Below are 26412 nucleotides of genomic sequence, written 5' to 3'. Positions count from 1 at the left end.
CCCGGTGTTCCCGAACATATTCCTATGGACCCTTCCTTGTTTGGCTCGCTGGGACATGCAGTTCCCCAAATTTTCCACATGTCAAAGGTAACTCCATCAGTAACTTAATAAAGCTATACAGTGAAAAAACACAGACACACACACACACACGATCATTATAATTAAATGTACAGCACTATAGAAAATATTCATTTTCAGGGGTACCAGGACAGGGCAGCTTATGCTAGTGTGCGGACTTCATACTTTAGAACAAATTAAGATTATCACTGCCACAATCCTGAACGTAATAAAAGTCCAATTGTGTTACAGCAGGCATGTCCAAACTATGACCCTCCAGCTGTTGTGAAACTACAAGTCCCATCATGCCTTGCCACAGTTTTGCTATTAGGGAATGCGAAGACTCTGGCAAGGCATACTGGGATGTGTAGTTTCACAACAGCTGGAGGGCCATAGTTTGGACATGCCTGTGTTACAGCATTATTTAAGGTTACCGTGTAATCCCGCAGGTCACTCTGATGACACAAGAGAAACATCAATGCAGTTTCCCCGTCCTGCACTGAATCCTTACAGACTGTCAGGGTAAATTCAATATTCATTGGGCAATGTTAAACAGCACAGGATGGGGGATATGACATTGCTTTGACCAATGGGCACACTGTATTCCTGCACGCACGCTCCTGAGCCCTACCCCCTTTGGGCCGGAACAAGATCAGTAAGGATCGGGAAGTAGTGTAATATGTGCACCAGCTCCGAATATTTATCTCTGCTGTATGTGCCTGAGTATTATACCTTTCACCAGCTGTATCCCAGATGTGTGTGCTTCGTAGAATGGACACTAGCAAATATGCAGTGTCCGGTGTAAGGCTAGCTTCCCTTCTGAGTCCCTAAGTGCCTTCCTTTTGCACTGGTAGCTAGCTGGTAATCATGCGATGGGCACGATTAGTGTTCATTCTAGCACCCGCCATCTAGCACAGTGTGGTCTGTAGATCAGCACCGATATGCAAACCAAACCTGTGTTAGAAACACCACAGCGGATAGAGACACCCCAGCTAGGGAAGAGGAACTGCATGGGTTTTCAAAGATGGCGGGTGCTAGAATGAACACTATATAATGAAAACGTATTCTGCAAGGGTGGTATAAATATCAGGCAGAATGCATTTAGGCATATAACGCCGATAGCCAAAAAGACATTCAGGGCCTTATTCTAGTTCACGCTTTCTGACAAAATCCTTCTTAGATGGACAAAACCATGTGCACTGCAGGTGGGGCAGATGTAACTTGTGCAGAGAGAGTTAGATTTGGGTGGGGGTTTTACTTCAAAGTGAGATCTATATTGCAGTGTAAAAATAAAGCAGCCAGTATTTTCCCTGCACAGAAACAAAATAACTCACCCAAATCTAATTCTCTCTGCACATGTTACATCTGCCCCCCCCCCCCTGCAGTGCACATGGTTTTGTCCAGCTAAGAAGGATTTTGTCAGAAAGAGTGAACAAGAATAAGGCCCTTAGTCCAACTACCAAAAGAAAGCCTCAACTAAAGTAGAACAATAAAACAAAAACTAAAATAGCAAAAACAGTTTGACATGTCACATGGGGAAACAACAACAAAACTCCCTTGCCAGAGGCTTAGTCGGCGTGGCCTAGGTGTCATTGATAGACACAAACTACCTCATGAATCACTCAGTCTGCGGATAATCTTCGGCTGAATGATGCCCCGCTTCTTTCCGGGGATTAAATGTCAGAGAGCGCTACAGAAAACCAACACCGGCTGATCATAACACGGAAAATAACACAAACAATGAAAACAAGAAAAGTAGAATTTGGAGTCCAAGCATGGATTACATAGGATGACACAGCACTAGTGACACGGCCAAAACACCGAAGACTCTCCCAAATATTTTAGGAGACCCCCATATTTGAAATGCGGCTGTCCCGCTCGAGATCGAATCTCCCAGGTTTCAGGAGTTCAACTAATGGGGCAGGAGTATTAAGCCTGTTGAAGTGATAAAGTGGCTGGTGATAATGCGTCAGCCAATCAGCTCCTGTCATTTTCAAACCCAGCCTGTAACTTGACAGTTAGGAGGTGATTGGCTGGTGCGTTATCACCTTCCACTTTATCACTTCACCAAGCTTTATACTCCTGCCACCATATTGTACACTTTCTTTAGCTTGAACTCAGCAGAGTGTCCAGTGATTGGACATTTGGAGCTCACCAATCACAGTCCTGGGATCCGCCTAGTGTGGTTATGAAAATAGGATTTTGGGTACCTACCGGTAAATCCTTTTCTCGTAGTCCATATGGGATACTGGGATATACTATGGAGGATAGAGATCCTCATAGTATAACCCAGTATCCCATTGGACGGTAGAGAAAATAGGATTTTGGGTACCTACCGGTAAATCCTTTTCTCATAGTCCATATGGGATACTGGGTTATACTATGAGGATCTCTATCCTCCATAGTATATCCCAGTATCCCATTGGACGGTAGAGAAAACACTGAAGCACTTAGAAACTAAGAATTTGACAGCACAACTAGCCTAACCGTGTACACACATACGAGGGTTAATTAACCTAGCAGTACATTTTGCGGAGTGTGGGTTAATCCCCCCCTCCCCCCTCAAGAAGCAGCGCATTTCAAAAGAGTCAAGTGAGTGAACAGACTGGAGTGAAAGGCATCATAAATCTGGGGTCTATAGCCAACAATAATTTATGTATATTGCTCTCCAGAACATGCTCTGTATTGTACATTGCTCATTAGAACGCTTCTTGCATTGCCTGTGGGTCATTAACATAGGCGTAACCATGCTTTAGTCCAGCAAGTCCCCTGAGCGACCAACGTCATTAGAACGTTCTCTGTATTGCATGTTTCATATATTTCATTAGCTGTGTAAGGCTAAAATAGACCCACCATAGAAATAGATCCTAGCCAAACCCATTTTCAGCATTGTGCAAAATCTGAAGTTGACTGACATAATAATGACTCAAAGGAGGGAATTCAGTTGTTTTGAGAGTGGCGGTAATGAATGGGTGCAAAATGGCGCAATTTAATTATTTAAGTAGCCAAAACCGGTGGAGCCCCAAAAGCACCGTCTAGAGCTGCTAAACCCATCTAAAAGTCCTGATAGGAGTCCAAATGGCTCACCCAAAAAACAATTACATTCCTGCCTTATAAAGTAATGTTTCTGCAGTAATATTCCGAATGCTGTGTACACACTAAGCGATATATCGTTAATGATATGCACGATAGCAATATCATCAATGATATATCGTCTAGTGTGTATGCTCAATATCGTTATAGTTCACAATAGTAGCAGTGCCGCAAAATGTCCAGTGTGTACCCAGCATAAGTGTGCTCTGGTGAATCCAGCGATATTCAATCAAACCATGAACAGCAAAGGCAGCCATTTTGTCTCCATGATGGCACAACTTTTAAGACTTGGCAACACTCGATCATTATTTCAGGCCACGAATTGACCGCCTCAGCCGAGTGAAGGACGTGGGCACGCTTTTAAACGCCATAAACACAGGAATGACTTAGAAAAGAGTTCAGATATTTGCATTACAGTTTACTGTTATTCTCCTGCTAATTGTGACAGGGTAGAAATAGTTCTACGGCATGTACACAACACGTCCATATCATAACCTGTTAACAGGCTGGCTCGGCAAGTAATTATAATGACTGGCTGTCTTTAAACATTTGTTCAGTGCGCACGATTTCACTACGCTCCGCCGCACACATTTCTCCACACAGTCGACTTAGCACAGTAAACATGGCAGTCATGGGACACTGAGGCGCGGAGATGGAGGGAGCGAGGAAGATTCACATTAGAAGCTATTTCCACACAACTTCCCTCCTAAATGTATTTTAACCAACTGAAAAACACAACAAGAGCAGGGCAAGCTGTGCAAATACCAAGGATATAAGGCTCGCTGGTTTATGAGTGCACACTTAAGTGTTACAGAGGGGCATTCACTGCAACTGGAAGGGGGAAATGGAATTTAGGGGGGGGGGGGGGGGGTTGACAAATATTTAACTGGACTTGAGTCTGTAAAAAAAAATAACTCCCCCAAAAAGCAAATCTGGTTTCATGGAGATATTTTTTGCATTACTGAATACTATGAAGAGAGGCTTTTAATGCCCCTCGCCTAGGGCCACATACCCTCCAACATGGCCCATTCCATTAGGTACAAAATGCTCTGTTCCTGGACTTCCCTGCCAGTGGCAGTTACAGAAGTGAGGCTCCAGCACAGTCCAAAGTTCAAAGAGGGGGAGTCACATCAACTGCCAGTGAGTCCAGGACAGTGATGTTTAGGGTGTCACCGCTTTTTGAATATTGGACTGTGCTGCAGCCCCACTTCTGCAACTGCCACTGGCAGAGAAGTCCAGAAACAGAGCATGGGACCAGAGTGAAGGCGGGCATTTTGCAGGCTGAAACAGTAGCCATGACGGCAAGGCAGTCCTGACATAATATTGGTCACATTACAGGCATCACTTGTCCAGAGTGAAAGCATAGGCTGAATATTGCTCATTCTACACTGGACGTTTCCCGGGTGTGTAGGAGACAGGTTCAGTATATTAAAATAAATAGAGATTTTGCCAGCCAATGCAAATTCTATATGAGGGCTGCGAAACGAAGCTTACAAATAAAGCAATTACAATACAATAAAAAAATCTGCAAGCCAACAAAGAAAATACACACATGCATGAATTTTGTAGAAAGGGTCACGTAAATGAACAACCCCTGTGACAGCTGGCATAGCGATACAGTGGAGTGTGTGATCTGTTGGCGAGTAAAAGGGTGGAGGGATACAGCTTCATGTGATTTGTCCTGTCATAGAAGGGGGGCTGGGTGAGATGTAGAGTTGGGGGGTGATACCGGTCAGTGACAATAAAGGGGTAGGAAAGGGTCTAGTTTGGCCTAGGTAGGAGAAAAGACGTTTGTGGGGTCTCCCACTAATCTAAACCATTAAAGGGAACTGAACCCAGCATATTATTTTACACATCCCCATTTCAGCAACACAATTTTTATTTTAAAACTGAGGCGAATTGTAGTAACCTGGCACAAGCTGTGGTATAAATGCACCGTGTTACCCACAATCTAGTTCATCAGCCAGCAGAGCATCCGGAATTAGAAAATTCAGTTAGGTGAGAAATTCAGTAAGCAGAGGGATACGTATAGCATAATCGCCTCCCCGCTGGCTACAGCAGCTCCTACGGGTTCTGCAGGCCTTCTAATTACCTGGGTGTTCCGGAAGCTAAGGCAGTAATGTTTGTAAACCATATCTATGGGCCTACTTTATGTTAGTAGGCAATGTCGATGTTCATGCAACTGAGCGATTATCGGCAGACTGCATTAGCCGCCATCGCACTGCGCACGCTGCAAGGTGCCTTTGCATTAGAGTTACCATCCATCTGGCATTACTTCGGACAGTCGGGTAATTAAGCCTGGTGTCCGGAGTCCAGATGTGTGGCATGTGGTATAATATGTAAAATGTGTTGGTGACATTACAGTGTAAATTTCATCCTGGTTCATAGAGTTAAAAAAAACTTTGCCGAGCCCTGGCATAATGTGTAATGGGCATTGTGGTGTGTGGCGTAAAATGTAATGGGCATTACGTGTGGCATAATGTGTAATGGGCATTATATGTGTGATGTAACGTGTAAGTGGCATTACGGTGTGCAAAATCAAGAATAGAATTGAAGCAAAGGTTAAAAAATAAATAAGGCGAGTCAAGGGGCGGGTCACTGTCTGGGAATCTCTCAACAAAAAGGTGGTAACCCTTTTCTTCACGCCGCTTGCAGGGAGATTAAAACACAGAGATATTGACAGGAAGGGACCTCTTGGGGAAAGTAATGGGAGTGGCGGCAAAAAAAGCAGACAAATTAAGGAAGCGGGTATAGGCCTTCAGCTGCCATCATGTACATGGCACCCCGCATCGCTACTGCTGTGGCCTGTGTGCCCATAGACTCACCCAGGGTGTTGATTTTCTTAGTTACGTGTAGATTCTGCATATGTGTATGCAAGTGTGTATTAAAAATCAAGGTTGGGGGCGGGGCCACAGGCATGACGAGACAGAACTGGGGTGTGGGTGGAGTTATGAGGGTTTTAAGCTGCTTGGGGGCATGGCCAGCACGATAGTGTCATAGTCACCACGCCCTCCACCATGCAAAGCCGGTATTACAGGCATTGCACAGCGGTGGGTGGGGCTACCATGATGTGATTTGGTCCCACTGTAATAGAACACATACACTAACCGATTTTGGTCCGATTTCGGCCAGATCAGTCGGATCTGGGCAAAATCGGCTAGTTTTGATGTCCCCTCAGATCCGATGCGCGGTCCCGTGCGCATCGGATCTGCGTCGGGTGGTCGGACCTGCTGCACGTCCGACCACCCGACTTGGGACCTAGTGGGGCGGTGCGGCGGTGGAGGGAGCAGGGGGGGCTGGGGACGCTGCGAGGGACACAGGCGGCATAGAGCCGGGCGGGGGGAGCCGGGAGCTGTCAGCACTGAATAAAAAAAAAAAAGCCCATACAATGAATGGGCGGCCTGTGATTGGCTGAGCGCTCTCTCAGCCAGTCAGCAATTGGCTGAGAGAGCGCTCAGCCAATCACAGGCTGCCCATTCATTGTATACAGTAGGCTTTTTTTTCTAGCACTGACAGCTCCCGGCTCCCTCTGCCCGGCTCTATGCCGCCTGTGTCCCCCGCAGCGTCTGTGTCCCCCGCAGCGTCTGTGTCCCCCGCAGCGTACCCAGCCCCCCTGCTCCCACCAGCAGCCCCCCCCCCCCCCCCTGCTCCCCGGGTTTTTTACATGTGATAAATCGAGACGATTTATCACATGTAAAAAATGGCACATCAAGTGCCAATCTAATCAAGCTCCCCCGGGGAGCAGCCGGGGAAGCTCAGGGGGAAGTCGGGGGCGACTTGTCCTAAGGACAAGTCACCCTAGTGTATGGGGGCCTTTAGGGTCAGGGCACAGGGGCCTGGTGGCAGAAATGAGGACCTGCCCCCCAACCTGACCTATTCGCTCCTCACAAGATCTACGTCTCTCATCCATTACTCGCTCCCATTCCCGATTGCAGGACTTTCTTCGGGTTGCACTCACTCTGAGGAATCCCTTCCCACACACAAGTAGACTCTCCTTCCAGCCTCCAAACCTATAAGCGTTCCCTGAAAAACTCACCTCTTCAGGCAGCCTATCACATTCCAGAATCAGCCACATAACCTTGTTATACTGTTCCTATCCAATCACATACCCACTGTACAGGCCACACATATCCTCTCTCTTTTTTTTACATTTTCCATCCTCCTGACCCATGGCCAAACTGCTGGGTCACCGTATTATACAGAATACCAGGAACCTCTGCATTCTTATGGACTTTATGCACTAAAGAATATATATCCTTGTGTATCAATTCCTATTTCCCTATAGATTGTAAGCTTGCGAGCAGGGCCCTCATACCTTTGACTGTCTGTAAATACCCAGTTTGTCGAATCACCGTCTCCTACTGTAAAGCACAACGGAATATGCTGCGCTATATAAGAAACTGTTAATAAATAAGTAATAGTGGTGGATCTATTGACTGTCGACAGATCCCTTGTACACAGTTGCTGAGGACGTTGCAATGGCTCCGGCGGACGTACTTTTTTGTTACTTGTTTCATAGCATGGTGCCAGTGAATTTGATCTCAAGCATTGGGACCTAAAAAATTGCATCGATCGCATCGCATGCAACCAAATCGCATGCGATGGACGCGATTTTTACACTGGAATCAATGTAAAATGGTCCCTGAGACCCAATTTTACATTGGGCCCAATGTAAAAATCCCCCAAAACCCCAATTTTAATTGTATACCCCCCCTCATGGGTGAAATGCCCCCCCATTGTTAACGCCACCCCACGATGAACGCCAACCCGAAGCGTGCCGAGCCCGTGAGGGGCGGTGGTACGCGTCCTCCGACCTTTTCATACCCCCACTATCCACATCGGCGTGGAGTTGATTTTATAAAGTGTGGCGAGTGCAGCGAGCCTGAAGCGTGGTGAGCCCCGCGAGGGGACGCGCATAACTTCACAGGTATACGTGTCCGCTCGCCACGCTTCGGGCTTGGTGGCTCACCACACTTTATAAAATCAACTCCACGCCGACGTGGATAGTGGGGGTATGAAAAAGGTCGGAGGATGCGTACCGCTGTGCTCGTCACGCTTCGGGTTGGCGTCAATAGTTGGGTGGCGTTAACAATGGGGGGGGGGGACATTTCACATACTTAAAACCCATGACGGTGCATATACAATCAAAAATTGGGCCCATTGGCCCATTTCCCATTGTTCCCTATGTAAAATCACGTTGATCGCATCACATGCCATTATAATGGCACGCGATGGACGCGATTTTATCATTGCCGGCAATAAAGCCATTTAATTGACAGAAAATCGCATACCTCAAGTTACCTTAACTTAAGGTATGCGATCTACCATGACGGGCGCCGTGCTAGGAAAAAAGTACCCTTTTTTTATGGAAGACAGTTTCACATCAAGATACAAACCTCAAGTACGCCCTAGGGTCTAGCAACGTTCTGTAACCCCAGTCATTCATTCTGGATATGTATCTTCTAAAGTGCTGCGTACCCTCTGTAATGCCTTCTAAAGAATAATAATTACAACAAACTTTACTACTTCAATGATCACATTAGCCTATTTATATGGATGATTCCGATGACATCGGGCTCACAATATGGAACCATTTCGGTCACCCAGGTTCTGTGGACAGAGAGAATCCTTTGTGGTGACTAATCAGAGAATGTGTACCTAATGACCAATCATAGAACATGTGCCTAATGACCAATCATAGAACATGTGCCTAATGACCAATCAGAGACATGTGTCTTGCTGTGCGACAATTAGGCGGCTTGAGCACCAATCTTTCAGCTAAACATTCCCCATTAATGCGTGTCTGTTTGCTAAACCAGCTAAGATTAACCAGCTTGTCTCCTCTCTTTTTTTAGTCATAATTAAATCCATTACAATTAATAGACAGAAGGGGGGAGGGGGGTGCAGACGAATCACCAGATGTAAGAGGAAGGCCTGACGTGACCTTGCATTACACTCCCACTATCACATTTATGTTGGCATACGCTCTGCGTGCAGCCTGAAAGGACAGACTCTTGTTTGCAAGCTGTATTTAATCAGAACATCTTTTAGTTTATTATTAATCCGACAAAGAGGAGGAAACTTGGAATGGAAACAGAAATGTCTGCGCGGCTGTTATAATGCATTATTAGCCTTTTAATACACACTATTGGCATAAACCCATTCAAACCATTGCAAAGTAGCAAATAAACAGCATACAGCCTCTGTTATTGATGCAGGCACTGAGTAATGGATCATGGAACCAAAGCTACAAAGAACCCATTTATACAAAGACAGTATTGTACTTCTGCAAACAAAAAGCTCAGATTATATATTAATTCTACCCCATTCATTTTAGGTAATTATTGGGGGGGCTATCCTGATAGCAAACGGGACAGTACAGACAGTGTAATGGTTAGTATTACTGCCTCACAGCACTGAGGTCATGGGTTCCTATCTCACCATGACTCTAACTGTGCAGAGTTTGTATATTCTCCCTGTGCTTGCGTGGGTTTCCTCCGGGTACTCCGGTTTCCTCCCACAATACAAAAATATACTGTTAAGCTAATTGGCTCCTAACAAATTAACCCTAGAATGCTGCAGAGATTTACGCAGCCGACGATGGGCGTCTCATTACAAGTTCCAGCGGATCTATTTGCATATTTCCACACAATTGCTGCGTACAAATACTCGCTGCAATTGCACTGGCGTGCAATTATGATTCAGGCCCTATAATGGCACTCTACATAGAATACGCACAATGATATACAGACCACACTGTGCTAGCAGCACTACAGCAGACAGCGACACCCCAGGCAGGGAAGAGGAACTGCATGGGTGCTTGAATGAACACTATCATTACACGTCCTAGTGGCTCTGATATTTGCATATTTCCGTACAATTGCTGAGTACAAATAACGCAGCGATTGCATTGGCTGGCAGTTATGATTCAGGCCCTATAATGACACTCTACATAGAATACGCACAATGTTATGCAAGCAAGCTGCTTAAATGCTTATTTATATAACGGTTGTTCTGTTAAGTATTGGCTGTGGTTAGATCCACAGGTGGCCTCAGCACGTGTCAGACAGCACTTGGACAGCCGTGTCCAATCAGAGGCCGAACGCCTGGAATGATTACTACAGTCACAACCATGGAATCTTATGCAAGTAACTCCTTTGTTTATTTTATTAACCCTCTCATACATGTTGTCTGAAACAGTTCTGTCTCCTTACATAAGGCGCAATCCCAGGGGACAACATTCATCAGGGTCAAGAGTTATTGTTTGGTACAACACAGAGCCTTTAAATTGCAGGATGGTCACCAACACCACATTCCCCATTTTGGCCATTGGAGACAATGATATCTGATGAGCAAGAGGTAAGTATGCCTTTGGGTTCAATCAGGCATGTCCAAACTGTGACGCTCCAGCTGTTGTGAAACTACACATCCCAGCATGCCTTGCCATAGTTTTAGCATTCCCTAATAGCAAAACTGTGGCAAGGCATGATGGGACTTGTAGTTTCACAACAGCTGGAGGGGCCACCGGTTTGACATGCTTGGGATTATTGTAACAGATTCATCTACAGCCAAAACTGAATTTTTAGACCAGAGGGTCCCCAAATGCGATCCATGAAGCACCCCAACGGTCCAGGTTGTAAAGGATGAGAAGGGATGGTAGGGCATGAAATACCGCCTGTCGGCACATGTCGGCTGAAAAAATTTTTTTTTTGGGAAAAACCCATGTCGACCTTTTGACTGTCAACCTAATGCTTGTGTCAACCTAATGACCCGTCAACACAAAGCCATGTCGACCTTTTGAGTGTGTGTCGACCTTTAGTGGTCCACCAACTGCATGTTGACCTTCCTGTGGTTGAGCTAGTGACCGTACACCCCAGCCATCAGCAGTTTTCCCTGCCAGCATACATGAGATACAAGCCTGGTACAGTGTTGCCCTTTGACTTGCGGTGTGGTGTGGTAAGGTCGGAGGTGAATGCATGGTTGGCAGTCTGAGCCTTCATGCAAATGGAAACACACAAAAGGCTCCACAACTTGTCAAGAGATCACAGCGCCGCCTGTGTGCATGCCAGGGATGAGAACAAAGCACTGCGGCCATATTATCCAATTTCACTGTGTCCACACCAGGAGCCGCCATATTGGCCCACTTATACAGCATAGGATGGTAGTAGAGTAATGAATAAAATCCTATAATGGCAGGCACAATAGCTGCTCACCTAGGGGGACGAGGACTCCTAAACACTAGTATTATCACTAAAAACTTTAAATTACGTTTTTTTTCTTCTATACTAAACTGACTGTTCAGTCAGTCTCCCAAGGAACTGACTGAACACAGGTTGAGCCAACAAAATGACTGCCCCCCCCCACTCTTGGTGTAGGCGATGGAAACAATGTACCAAATACATATATTTATTCGGTTTTCATCTAATTTTAATAAACCTATTGTGCAAAACACAAAAGACAATTTGGTACTGAAATCCCCAACTCACAAGTGGATAGCTTATTAATTGTATTACATGCTGATTAATATTTACCAAACACACAATGTTTAGTTTTTTTAATAAGCACATTGTGTGCGTGTGTGTGTGCGCGTGCGCGTGTGCGTGTCTGTGTGTGTGTGTGTCTAATCTGTCATAATGTGCATCACTTTCTATTGAAAGCACCACAACAGTAGATCAATACATAGGGCTTGGAATGTTTTCTTGCTTGTGCTAATTTGTTGGAGCGGTCATCGACCAGGGTAGCTGTCCCAACATTTAATAGCTGAGTAATATTTGATAATTGGTTTCTATCCCGGGGAAATGACCTGCTATTTATATACACACTATGGCATCTTCTGCAGGGAGCCGGCCTAAGTCGTTTCCATGGCGACCTAAGCATCGTGAAATTCTCCATCAGGTCCTAAGGACTTATCAATACAAATCATCTTCTCGTGGTAGCGCCTTAGCAATAGCTGCAATCACAGGGCCTATGATGCCAGGAGGCAAAATAAAAACACCAAAACAAATGCTATGATAGGAATTCGACTCACAAAAAAACGATTTTAATTCTTACAAAATGTTCTTTTTCTAACAAAAACCTTGCTTGTGGCCCGTCGGAAATTCTGTTGTTTTTTTTTACATCAATGCGGAATATTACTCAGCTAGATGTAATATCCTGTCACAGAGGGGGCTCTGACAAAAGAAAGTCATAATCCAAAATCATTAAGACATTCTACAAGAGGATAAGTGGCAATCCGTTTCTTGCCAAGATATATTTAGTAGCCTAGAATCTGATTGGATATTACAGGCCACACCTGTTGACGCTATAGGTTGGCTATATCTACTTGTGTGACTTTGGGGTCCAATCATGAAGCAGTGCAATGAGTGGAGTGGAAAAGTGTGCCAGTAAAGACGTTGCCCATGGCAACCAATCAGCTGTGAAGTAACATTTATTAAGTGCATTCCATGAAATTATATGTAGCAGCTGATTGGTTGCCATGGGCAACGTCACTCTTTTTACTGCTGTATGAATATACCCTTTTAACACAGAACAGAAGTGATAACTTCTGGTTCTGGCAACATTCTGGATAAAGAGATTCTGTACACAAGGCTCCAAACACTACACTAGTAACAAATCAGGATGTTCCAGTCACAGGGCCAGATGCACTGAGCTTCAAAAGTGATAAAATGGAGAGCGACTAACAGCCAGCCAATCAGCTACTGCCTGTCATATCACAGGCTGTGTTTGAAAAATGTCAGGCAGGAGCTGATTGGCTGGCTGTTAGTTACTCTCCATTTTATCACTTTTGAAGCTCAGTGCAACGGGCCCACAGTATGCCGGCCACGGGCTGAGTAGTTTCATGGAAAACGCGCCCTTAATGCTGACTGGCTACACTGAGAACACCAATGTGGATTTTAGTAAATAGAGGACAGAGGGGCAGAGAGATCCGCAAAATATCCGCTAAAAAATGCCAGCGTCGCTCATAGCGAATGTTCTTTTGGTATAAATAAATACAAACACGGCCGAGTCCATTCAGTGAAGTTTAGTTAAGTTTTGCTGTGAGCGGCGCTGGCATTTATAATGGATATTATGAGGATAGGACCTCTCACAGCAACGTTGGCACTCAAAGGGTTAAGCCTGGTGAAGAGATAAAGTAGAAGGTGATAACGCACCAGCCAATTAACTCCTAACTGCCATGTTTCGAACATAGCTGATTGGCTGGTGCGTTATCACCTTCTACTTCATCTCCACTTTTGGGGTGATTCAGATTGACTCGCTAAGCAGCAAAAATAAAAATAAAAAAAAAAGCTGCTTAGCGAGCCTGCCAACGCCGCCCTCCCTCCGCACATCACCGCCACTTTGCAAATGGATGTTTTGAATATACATCCATGCGCAGGGTAGCGTCCGGGTCCGAAATCATGCGATGGTCGCCAACCAGCTATTGATTTTTACCCTGTCCGCAAAGCTAAGTCAGTCTGGATTGACCTAGACTTGCGGCGTCTGGGTCCGGGAACGGGGCAGCTGACGTCCTGTGACATCAGATGTCCCTCCCCTGGAAGGCAGGTGCCCATCTGCATATGGACGCCCAGCGGTTTCCTGAGAGCACCCACCATTTTTGTGGGTACGCCCAGGAAATGCAGGGCGTACCCACGGCGACCATGCAAGTCACCAAAAGCGTCCGAACAGCAGTCGTGCACATGCGCAGAGCGTAAACATAGGTCCCCATTGCAAATTCGCCAGGGACCAAAAATACCAGAATAATCCCCTTTGTCTCTTCACCAGGCATAATACATCTACCCTAGAGTGACCTATCCCTAGGCTTTCCGCCATTCCTGCTAGTAGTTCCTCTTTTATGCCTGGCGTGCCGCTATCTGCAACGGTGTGTCTAGCACAGTCTGGTCTGTATGTCAACACAGACCAGACTGTACAAGAAGCACCAAAAACACAGACTGAGACAGCCCATGTAGGGACAAAAAAAAAAACTACACAGCTCTGGAAAGGTGCAGGGTGCTAGCACGTACACTAATGTTACCACACATTTATTCTTGTTTATAGTTTTGCACTAGTGTTTTCAGGCCTCGGAAACTTAGCATGAAATGTTTTCCAGATTCCGGATATTTCACAACTGTTAAAATTTGTCAGTGGCATATCTATTAAGGGAGTGAGGAGAGGACGGGAGGTGTAAGGCCATACCGCTTCCAGATGGGGAAGACGGTACGTGGCAAGTACAAAAGTCCCACCGACCGCTGGGTGCAATGTATATTACTACGTGTCTAACGCGGTTCTGGTGTGTGGCGTAAAGAATGCCAGGGGCTAGCTACAACATGTATGGGTATGGTTTACATACCTTCTAACCGATGCAAGGCAGATCCTCTCCTCTGTAGCGTGCATTATCCCACAGATAAGGGACTGTACATACTTTGCGTGCGATTGCACGGAAAAGTCAGGGATAGTGCCACACAAGCGGTTAGGCTGCACCGGAATAAACACCCAAAGGGAAACCAGAGTTATTTAACAGGGCATTTTCTGCCCCATATCCATCAAATTACTCAGACATGTGATTAATGCTTTTTTTATGAAATCCTGCGGAGATGAACGGCCTGCAGCTGATAGGACGGCTAAACGGCGGCATTAAATGACTGAAGGAACTCGCGTGCTACAAAGTGATTAAAAACTGCTAACGACGGAAAGTACGCAGAAACCGCGGGATGGCAAAATCGTCCATGTGGCCAACTAACCAGATATAAAGAAAAAGAAAATAAATAGATCTTAATACATAAAGCTTAATACATTATATTGCAGGTTATGCTACTTTAATAGAAATGTGGCGGGATGTAATGATGCCACGAGTTTGGCCGCTGTGCGGGATGGCAGGCCAAACGTAGACGTTTTTTCAAATGGGGCAATCATTTACAAGGCAAAACAATGCACCGTAAGCAATTGCCGCTTTAAAAAACGTCTGAGTTCACCCGGCATTCCGCACAGCCGCTGAACTCGAGCGTCATTACAGCTGTCCCTTAAGCTTTGTACACACACTTCGTTTTGCTTTAGATTCGATGTTCGATTCGATGTTCTATTAGATCTGGCATAAGATCTTCCCATTCAATTTGGCATTAGATCTGTACTTTTGCATTAGATATCAATTTCGATATCGAATTAGTATTACATTCATTGTACACATTCAATTTACTGGATCGAATTCGATATTTCCTTGGCTGCACAGTCTATTTTTCTTTTCGATTTTGAGAAAACGGGAGCGCGCATCGAATCGAATGCAGATCGAAAGTGTCCTAAAAACCATTCGATGTGGATTTGATTTTGCTTCTATAAGCAAAAACGAATCGAAAACAGGGAACAATCGAAGTGTGTGTGCACAGCTATAGGGTTCATTGTAGCACCCTGCACCTTTCAAAACCCTCCTTTCTGCCTGGGGTGCGCTCCAGTCTGTATTTCAATGCTGAGATATAGACCAGAGTGTGCTATAAAGAGGCACTACATGGGTTTCCAAATGTGCAGGACACTGTAATGAACACCAAGAAAGATAATAAAATAAAAAAATAAATAAAAAAATACATATACAGCAAGGGGGAGTAACCAAGCTGTAGAACTGCTACAACACTCATTGACAGGAACTGAATTCAGTATTTTTGATGGGATGCACTGTTCCAGATTGGCACAGCGAGCCCTGACAGCGAGCCCTGCAAATTTGTATGGGGTGCGAGGGAAAACCTGCAATGTTGGCCCTACTGTATATAGCCAAAAGAAGCACACATTGTGCTGAATTGAAATTCCCCAACTACAACCCCCTTGCCCTTCTGCTAGATGGGCGGTTTCTGTCCTGCCTGATCTCCCCTTAGGACCCCCGCATTACGGTTTGACAGGTGTAGCACCTTATTCAAAAACTCCCTACCTGTTACTGTCCCTGACGCAGGCTACCAATACCCCTTTTATACAAAAACGCTGGGATGCACCCGGGTTTTTGGACACAGCTTCAAGCCCGGCGTTTAGTCCCTTTTACACCGGCGCCCCCCACCCTCCCGGCGCAGGCGGTTCCTGAGCCGCCGCTTGGAGATGACATCACCTCCAAGTGCCGATCGCCGCCGCCGGGAACCCGACCGCTGCGCTGGGGGCAAGCCCAGCACTAAGGTAATCTGCTGTTATGCCCCCGTGCACCCCCCAGCCCTTGTCCGGGAGGTGAATGGATGCCGCACACAGGCATCCATTCACCTCCTCTACTGCTGCTGTCTGCAGAGTATAGCAGACAGCAGCGCAGGCTGTCTGTGTCCCGTCCCCCCCCCCCCCCCGACGGACGCTGCGGTACGCAGGTTGTCCGTCTAAATGGGTACACCGGGTTATCCGACCCGGCTCCCATTTACACCGTCCTCTACCCAGGTCAGGACCAGGTTTAGCCCCTAGTGTCGTTACACCAGGAAAGACATACGCCTATTATAAAAGTTATGACAACCACAAATTAACCTCTAACGAGGACCTAAAACGGAAGGGATGTCTCATTTCCAGAATGTCTGTATGGATAAAAATAAAATAATAAAAGGAAGAGAGAGGTTACCGATGGTTACGTAGGAACTGAACGACGAGAGGAATACGCCTGGGAGCAGAAGGACTTGTAGATCTGTTACAGGGGACCTTAAAACAACCACAGCGACCTCTGTGACCCCCAGCACAATAACACTGCTATTTAATTACACCAGTTCCTTTCAGAGAGGGCATTCACAATGGTGCAAGACACACAAACTGCAATGGAGTCACCTTCAAAGAACTGCTTTACACACGTGTTTATAGAAAAGCCTATGATGCACTAACACGCCATTTCTGCTTACCGGTGTTTTTGTTTATTTATACATCCAACACGTTAATCCATCCCCAATCCCTTTGTAGCTGGTCAGTCTCCCACTGCTAAGACTAGTCTTTGATCTGTATAGAGTGACCTACAGTATTGCTACAACTAAAGGGGTGATTCAGGTTGGTTTGCAACAGCAAACTCCATCTTTATTAGACAAAATCAAGCTGCGCTGCAGGAGGGGCAGATGTAACATGTGCAGGGAGAGTTAGATTTGGGTGCAGAGTTATTTTGCTTCTGTGCAGGGTAAATAGTGTCCGCTTTCATTTTACACTGCACTTTAGATTTCAGTTTGAACACACCCCACCCAAATGTAACTCTCTCTCTGCACAGGTTACATCTGCCCCACCGGAGGTGCACATGGTTTTGTCCATTAGCGATTTTGCAGGCCATGCTGAATGAGGCCCTTAGTCCGCTTCACAGTCAGTCTGCAGCAACAAGCCGGCAAGTTTTTCTCATGGGCAAAAACATAGCGACAAATTCAAGGCGTCAACAAATTCACTCCTCTGCGGCTCTTGTCAATAAAAACACAAATATACAAATCGTACAGGTGTGCACAAGCCCCGAAGGTGACAAACATTCTAGAACTTGATGGTCATGCATGTATTTCAGGAGCAGGAAATGTCACAGATGACGATGCCGGGGATTACGGAGACTGAAGCGCATTGTTCTTAAATTCTGCTGTACGCAAATGTGGCTATACAAAAATAAGTCAAAATGTTAGTGTTCATTCGAGCACCCTGCACCTTTCAAAACCCATGCAGTTCCCCTTTCCTGTCTGCTGTGTTGATTCTAGCACAGTCTGGTCTGTTTATCAACACTTCTATACAGACCACACTGTGCGAGAAGACAGGAAAGAGAAAAAAAACACAGGTTCTGAAAGGTGCAGGATGCTAGAATGAACTGTAGATGTATGTATATAGGCCTGCGGTACCCACATCTCTTACGTAATACGTGGGCAGTGTCGACTGCCTCTGCCTGATTTCACTTTTATCCCAGTGGGGAATAAGGCAGCACCCACTGTAGCGTGAGTAAACCCTACCTGTAAGTCATTAGGTATTTACATAGATAAGTCAACATTATAGTCCAAATAAAATTACGATTAAAAAAATAATAAAAAAAAATGGATTTCTACCTAAAAATTTAAAGTAACTCACAAAAATGTCTCTACAAAAGATGGAACTTATAGGTTAAACAAGCGTCCCCACATGCTTGTGTCTAGAGTCACTTAGAGATTCTTTATGCGTTCTAAGTTGCAAATCGGGCAGATTGATGCACTACAAGGATCCGAATGACACCAATAACTTTCATTACTGGTAATCTTTGAAATAAGGTAAAACAATACATTTAGGGTTGATGTATCAAAGGGTGAAAAAAGTGTAGATTGGACCAGTGAAGATGTTGGCCATAGCAAGCAGCCTTTTAAGAAAGTATTTGATAAATACTAGGAAGAAGCGGATTGGTTGCTAGCGGCAAATTCTCTACTGGGCCACTTCACGGCTTGATACCGCAACCCCATAACAACTCTGCATGTTTTCTGGATCCAACAATGCAGTCCACTCCCCCCAACCAATAAAAAAAAAAAACACACCCTTCTCCGGAGGCGACCCAACCGCTCTTTCAGTAACGCCTTTCATGTGCCCATTCAACAAAGGCCGACCTTATGTAACTTAGTGCTCTTTATCCTAAAACATTCACACCTCACATTAGTGTAAAAGATAGTACATAAGGCTCTCCCCCGCAACCAGGAACTAGAAACAACCCCGGTCCTCAGGACCCCACACAGGGCATGTTTAGCTGGTCAACGGACAGGTGCATACATTACTCACTGACACATTTTAAAAGATCCACAGGTGGAGCTAATTATTTCACTTGATTCTGTGAGGAGACCTGCAAGACATGCACTATGTGGGGTCCAACTTTGAGGACCTGTGTGCTAAATAATGGGGCGAAGGTGAGGGGGGCATATGCAGCCTTTGGGCTACGTTTTGCCCATCACTACACTGAAAGATGAAACAAAGATTTGGTTTTAATAACAATGAAAATGTTTAAATATATATATATTTATTAGCATCTCTGTGCTTCAGTGTGTGAGGAAAACTATTATTCTATAGTTTAAACCAAACAAATATAAGAAAAAACTAAAAAAAAAAAAAAAAAAAAAAAAAAAAAAAAAAATTCAAATTAGAAACTCTTTCCAAAATATAAAAAGTCTAAAAATCCACCTCAGAGCTAGCAGATGATTTCCGTTTCCACTCCGTTAATACAATTTATGGTCACTCACAGCAAATGCATGCTGACTTCCAGGGTAGTAAGGTTCCACAGCAAGGAAACGGAGCTGATTTACAGAACATGATTTGTGCATTGCCTGTTCCGGCCTAATGATCACACAAGCAGAACGGTTATCCGCTGCAGCAAGGGGTTCTGGGTAAGTGCATGACAAACATAATTCTATGTACACAGATCAATACTGTACACATACGGCACTAACTATACTATCCAATCACACAGATGTGGATTCATGTTGCTCCAGGTTCTTCTTAAACTACCTGTTCCATGGGTAGTAGTGTATGTGTGTGTGTGGGGGGAGGGGGCAGTCAATTTGACAAATGATCCAATGTTCAAAGCAGTACATCTCAACACCTCATTATATATACACCCCATGTAGTACAAACAAGCTGTGCACTGACATTAATACCCCTTTTACACCAAAATCCCGGATCCGACCCAGTATTTGGAACACGGTTCCAATCCAGGCCGGATCCGGGATTTTTCCCATTTACACTGCGGGGCCGACTCCAAACACTGGGACCATCAATCGCGATGCGGGGGGCAAGCCCAGCACCAAGGTAAGCTGCTGCACTGCCCCCAGCCTCCGTGCACCACTAGCCCCGCCCCCCCTTCTGCGAGGTGAATGGATGCCGCACACAGGCATACATTGACCTCCTCCCGGCTCCGCTGCTGTCTGCTGTACTGGCTGTGTGTGCGTCCCCCATACTGACCGCAGGACGCTGCAGTCTGGAGGTTGGGCTCCCCCATCGCTGTAAAGGGGAGCCAGGTCTGACGACCCATTTACACTGCCCCAGGGTAGGATTCCCGGGGAAACGGACCTGTGGTTTCTTTTAGCTACCCCTTTTACACTGACACTGACCCGGGTCCACGAGGCAAAATCCCTGGTTTTTGCCTCGGCGTAAAAGGGGAATTAGAAAAGCAACATTATATTTGTTGAATTGTGTATTATCTGTAAGTATCTTATAGGCTAGAGGGTTACTCCTGAACACCTTCCATATATTAAACAGCCTCATGCATCACGAAGATAGCAGGAGACATAAAAAGAACGCAATTAATCAGAAATCCATCATTCTTCCTAAAAAGAGAGCAGTGTGTGCAAATGTAATTATACGGAGGCCGTCACAAAAACACGAAGCCTTAATTGAAAACTCCCTGCAGCTAACAGACTGGAAACAGAGACTGACAATTAATTACGAGGCCTCCCAGGCTGGCGTCACAGGGGCAGTTTTCACTCCCCGTGTAAAGTGCAGCCTTCATCAATTGCTCCAAAGTGAAACGATTACACTTTCCGTGAACAAAAAAGGAAAAATAACACAAGCACATGAATCGCTTAAAGCAGCGTGTGTTCGGTCAGTTTTCGATTTTGTGGCCACTGAGACCACACCAAACAGTCAGGGCTGCCGTCAGGGAGGGCTGCCAGGACTGCAGTCTGTCAAGCATAATTTATCATAAACAAAGGCCAAGTACTGTGGCCAGTAGACACAAGAGAGTCTCGAGAAGGAGGGGGGGCTCGGACATTTTGTCAGTCCTGGGCCCCAAAATTTCTGATGGCAGCCCTGCACAAAGTGCGCTGTATCTGCCCATCATAAGGTTTGACGTTTAATAAAAGTGAGGTTCTTTAACCATCTGCAATGGGATGCACCTAAATTTGGTAAGAATAAAAGGTGGGATGCTTTAACAATGTTACTGTAGATTTATCCTCCTCTTGTATCATCCAGTGAACAAGCCGCAGTCACACTTGTGCCTCAGGGATGGCTGTGTTATCAGTGTATATCTCCACTACAGTTTGCAGCAGTGGGAAAGGGTAGGGCAGTGGTTCCCAAACTGTGTACCGTGGCACCCTGGGGGGCCTTGAGACACTTGCAGTTTGGTTGCCTTGGTTTAGTGCTCTAGTACATTTCAGATCATTTTTAGTCAGTAAAATAGAGAAAACCATAGCTTGTGGCTGCCAATCATAAAATATATGGACAAACAGAAGTAAATATTGTCCCCCACCACATAATTGAACCTAAGGATGACATGGATTGGACACAGGACCAACCACGGTGCAGTGTGGACAGTCCGACCCAGGTCATGATGATCCGGGCTTTGTCACCAACCACAGGATTTGCTGCATGCAGTAGAGATTTGGGCCTCAATCTTCTTTCAATTAAATATATTTCTAAATATCTAAAAAATAAACTTGGTACTTCCTCATCTTTGAGGCCATCGCTTACTTTACGGAACTTACGTAGCATCATCTCCCCTTTGCGTGCTCGGTGGCTGGCTTCGCTTGTCACAACTTTACTCAAGGTAATACATGGTGGCGTGGACACAGGAGGGTGGTGCCTAAAGTGAGGCAAATGAAGCAAGCCCGCAAGGGGACAATGGTGCTGCTATTCCCATAGCGACTGTCGCTGGGACCAGCCCTGCAATGGCCGCTGAAGCATGCGTCTGCGACCAGTGGCTTCCCCCTGCAGTGTCTCATTTACATCACTGGTTGCTGGTGAATTCGGGACACTCAGCAATTTGGTTGCTGAGCGATCGCTTTACTCTCCCCAAAGCTTAGTACATAGGGCGGGATGCATTATCACAAAAATGAGGTAAAAAACACATTATCGGGTTTTTACCGCATTTTTGTATGCAATACGAGCCACACGCCAGGTAACCTATGGGCTTCTTACCGCATCCCCTGCCGCAATACATGGACCATCCCAGCTCCCCCCTCACTTGTGTATGGACAGCCTCCTGCTGTGCTGCCCAGACCAGTGACCTCCTCCTCCCTAGCCCCGTACTTCCACTTCCGGGTGCAGAGGTAGGCGGAGCCCCACAGCAGCAGCCAAACAGGAGGAGAGGGGGGGGGGGGGGGAGCCACTGGGGACCCGCTCACCCCCTATTGGCTACTTCACAAAGGGCACCTCTTACCACAACATGTGACATCATGAACTCCCACTCAGAGGATGGGGCCAATCCAGGCAGCTCTGTGTCGGCATGCCGCAGGGATAAATTCAGCACCTGGAGTGTCTGGAGGATGCTTCACGTGTCAGCTTGTAGCCAGGATCAGGGGGTACCCGACCATCTGGAGTGTCCAGGTGGCAGATTTCTAGCTTGTGTGGTGCCACGCTCAAGGCCCCAGGCGGTGGCACTGCTTGCCCATCCCCAGTAATGTTTAAATTGTACTTATCTATGTAAATATTGTCAGGGAGAGTGTATTGTGCTTTATGTTAATTGTGGTGCTAACGTTACAATCGATGTTGGAATAATAAAGCGATGAACAATTGTGAGTCAGAATATGTGTTTTATTAAACACGAACAAGAATCACAGGAACACCTACACCAGGGCTGGGCAACACCGGCCCTCCAGATGTTAATGAACTACACATCCCAGGAAGCTTTGCATTAGTTTTGCTATGTGGCCATGCTGAAACTGATGCAAGGCATGCTGGGATGTGTAGTTCATCAACATCTGGAGGAAACTGGGTGGTAGAAAACTGCAGGAGAGAGGGCCCTGCTCATGAGAGCTTACATCCTAAAGGAGAGGCAGACAGACAGGGGTGACACAGCTGGGGTAAACGCAGCATAGTTATACATGGAGTTCTTCCCAGATGCCTCGGGTACCAGGATCTTGGTATGAAGGCACACACGATACTTCCCGGACTACCTAGTCCAGGCATGTCCAAACTATGGCCCTCCAGCTGTTGTGAAACTACAACTCCCATCATGCCTTGCCACAGTTTTGCTATTAGGGAATGGTAAAACTATGGCAAGGCATGCTGGGATAGTGTAGTTTCACAACAGCTGGAGGGCCACAGTTTAGACATGGCTGACCTAGTCCATTCTGATTGGCTGTCTGCGGTTGGATCCTGGCTAATAGCACTAAATTGATTAGCGCCTGCAATCAATTCAGACCTCGTACTGTACTCGTCATTATTATTATTGGGGCTATTGCAGAGACGATTTGAGAATGACTGTACTTCACAACAATATGGAAATGTAGTGTAAGGCATCTTTCCCATATACTATTAATATCGTCACCCCACTGTCAATAATTAGCTACATCATTACAAGTTTTTGTGGGGGGCAGAATTATAAAAATGTGTTAATCTGAGGCATTATCGGATACAAGCAGGTCAAGTGTACACTCCAGGAAAGTGCGGGAAAACACTGAGGTAAATTTTCTAAGATCGGCGTTCTATTGAAGATGAGATGTTACCGTTAGCAACCAGATTCTATTATTCTAAAAGGTGCTCAATAAATAAGTAGAATCTAATTGGTTGCTACGGGCAACATCCCATCTTAGTAAATTTCCCCCACTCTATATGAGTTCCGGCATAAGGAGTCTTTTACCTCTACTTGCACATAATAGGATATTACTAATCCCAGAGAGGTTCCATGATAAGGCACACGGGGTCACATGTATTAAGCCTTAAAAAGAGAGAAGCGCGAGGGTGATAAAGAATAATAAACGTCCAGCCAATCTGCTCCCAACTGTGTTTGAAAAATGGCAGTTAGGAGCTGATTTGTCATGATCATTAATATTGTTAGATTCAACTATATGGAAAAAGAAAGGACTGCATTACAATGAGGCTCCATAAGTTTTGCAGTGCCAGTCGGGATTCCAACGTTGGAGAACTGACAGTTGGAATCCCGACTGTTTAAATGCCCAATAGACCCTGTCAGTCAGGATTCTGACTTCTCTCCCTTGTGGGGGTCCTAGACCCCCATAGAGTGAGAACAGAACCTGTAGCGAGCCCCCAAGGGGCTTCTTTGCGCTGGCCCCCCCCATCGGAGCACCGGCAGTGGGGATTCCAATGTCGGCATACTGACCGTCAGGATCCCGATTGTCGGACCGCTATACCACTCCCAACTTTTGTAGAACTGCAAATCCCAGCATGTTTAGGTTGCCTTATCCTTCCGGAAGAAAAATCTATAGAACTTCGAATACAGATTACCAGCAGTTATATATCTTTAGTGAACACTTTTTTAATTACAAGCATAGATCCTAATAATACAGAACCTACTGATCCAATAACAGCAAACGAGCTGTCACTGGAGGACTGGTGATGTCATACAAGGACCCCTTTCCTCTGACCCAGTTATAGTCTACAGTAGGGAGCGCATTATTTCATACAGAGGGAAGATGTAAATGATATATGTGTGTGTCTCAGAACACGCTTATGTACACATATCACACCTGCAAGAGTGCACTGCACATACAAAACAAAATAATACAACAAAACAGTGTTACAGAAATAACAAGAATGTTCTGTAAAACTAAAACACAGATCGCTGTGACAGGTGACGGGAGGGATCTGTATGTGGGTGTGTAATACCATACATGATATAATGTGGTGTATTGTATTGTATGCAGCCATTGGCCGGTGTGTAAACAACACAACTACAAAATAAAATCCACAAGCACAATCCAAAATGAATAAATGACAGCAAGAAACCAGAAATAAAGTTCCCTGCAAATTGCAGAATCTCCCTGTCCAAATCCATAGCAACATGATCCCAGCCCTGCACCCAATACATGGAGACAGGGGGTCTGAGGGAAAGTCCTGATTGGTGGGATGACAGAGCAGCTTCTGATTCCCTAATAAGCAATGATTGGCAGATGTCAGACTGCTAGACACAATGCACAGATACACTCAGCCCTCAGATGGATACTTAAGTTGCAGAATACCATGCACAGACCAAAAGGCAACATTATTAAATGTATCCATCAGTTCCCCATTCATAGCAACAGCAATCTGCTGCAGCATTGCAGGTCCATAGGGGCTACTCTGCAAGGGGAGGGGGGGGGGTTAGCTACCCCTACATTCCCTAACCCTATGCAAACACCCAATCCTGACACCTGTTTTGCTATATCCAGACACCACCCAGGAACAGTCTTCTCAGCTGGTTATTTGTAGAAGCACAGACACAATAAGGCAGACACCGGCAATGTGCCTTCATTCCCACACAGATCAATGCACCCTTACCTGCAACCAGCACCACCATTGCAGACCCCCAGGCACTGGTCATCGGCATTATCCTGGTGGGATCATTAAAGGCAATGGCAGGTGTGACTGCTGCAGCAGTGATGGGGTTAAATGCCCCTGTAGTCTTACCTTCATGTCACTGATGATGGTCTGGAACAGACCTCCCAGAGCACTGCACTCCTTCTCTATCACAGCCTCCATTTTCAGGATGAGGAGGGGAGGGGGGGAATCCACCAGGAGCAGAGCCCACTGTAGATGAAGCAGAAGACCCCCTGTGTGGTTATTTCTCTAGGAAATCTCTCTCCTCCTAGTCACAGACAGAGAGCCAAGGCAGGGATGGGCTGTGCGACGACCCCCAGAGCAATCCTCCTGCATGCAACGCAGATCAACCTGCTTTCAAAGACTCACAAGACCCCAAAGCTCATGATCCCCCCAAGGCAAGATCCATTGCTGCTCAGCGGGGGGCATGGTCCGGATCCAGGGTGCAGTTGGGAAGCAGGGAAGGTGAGGACGGTCAGGAGCACACAGGGATCTGGGATAAGAGACCTGCGACTGCCATGCACCACAATACACAATCCCTTCTCTGTGTCAGGCTATGCACTGGCTGCTGCAGGCTCTTCCCCTTCCGTCGGGATAGTAATGAGCTCTGCACAGGCGCCCCCTGCTGGACGTCCTCGGGACTACTTTCCCTCTCTGCGCTGAGCAGTGGTAATCGCCTCACCTTCATTATTAATAGAGATTTTAATTATTCATAGAGTTAACGAGAATTTAATCAGATTATCTATTTACAATTAAATGTTAACAAATGTCCTTGTTTATTCCGAATAGGAGCGATGATCCTGTGTCCACACATCAGGTGGTGATCTGTATTCTGCATTGCTGAGCAGCTGCTGACATCACTGTAGTTTAAGTCATGACATCACTGCAGGTGAAGTCATGTTCCATAACTATGCTGGTCCTGACGCCAGGAACACTGTCTAGTCAGTGTTATTTATGTCTTGTGTTGGTATTTACTATTGCAGTATACACATGGGATGTACAGGGCTATTTATATGTGTAATGTACTGTTGATTGGCTGGTAGTTTATCTCTCTTTATCTTTGTACAGACATGGCCCGATTCAAACAAACCAAGCACACATAGAAATAAACAGCATATTGTAATAATTCGC

At 45.7% G+C, this 26412-nt stretch overlaps 1 protein-coding gene across 9 annotated transcripts in view; it reads right to left on the bottom strand.

Annotated features, from left to right (window-relative positions):
• MTSS1 (MTSS I-BAR domain containing 1) overlaps nt 1-25860 on the bottom strand; it is a 125636-nt gene extending 99776 nt beyond the window's left edge. For 5 of the 9 annotated variants that reach the window (XM_083189482.1, XM_083189483.1, XM_083189484.1 and 2 more), the window contains exon 1: nt 25372-25860. In XM_083189482.1, coding sequence (XP_083045608.1) covers nt 25372-25443 — 72 coding nt within the window. In that variant the 5' untranslated portion in view covers nt 25444-25860. The remainder of the gene's footprint in view (nt 1-25371) is intronic. The other 4 variants (XM_083189485.1, XM_083144811.1, XM_083144813.1 and 1 more) reach the window with 2 other exon arrangements.
• Nucleotides 25861-26412: the final 552 nt, after the last annotated feature.

This window comes from Crinia signifera, chromosome 5 (genome assembly GCF_055691185.1).
Source record: "Crinia signifera chromosome 5, ASM5569118v1, whole genome shotgun sequence".
NCBI classification, from domain to species: Eukaryota; Metazoa; Chordata; class Amphibia; order Anura; family Myobatrachidae; genus Crinia; species Crinia signifera.
The sequence above is the reverse complement of the archived record's forward strand: the minus strand, read 5'-3'. Positions and strand labels throughout refer to the sequence as shown.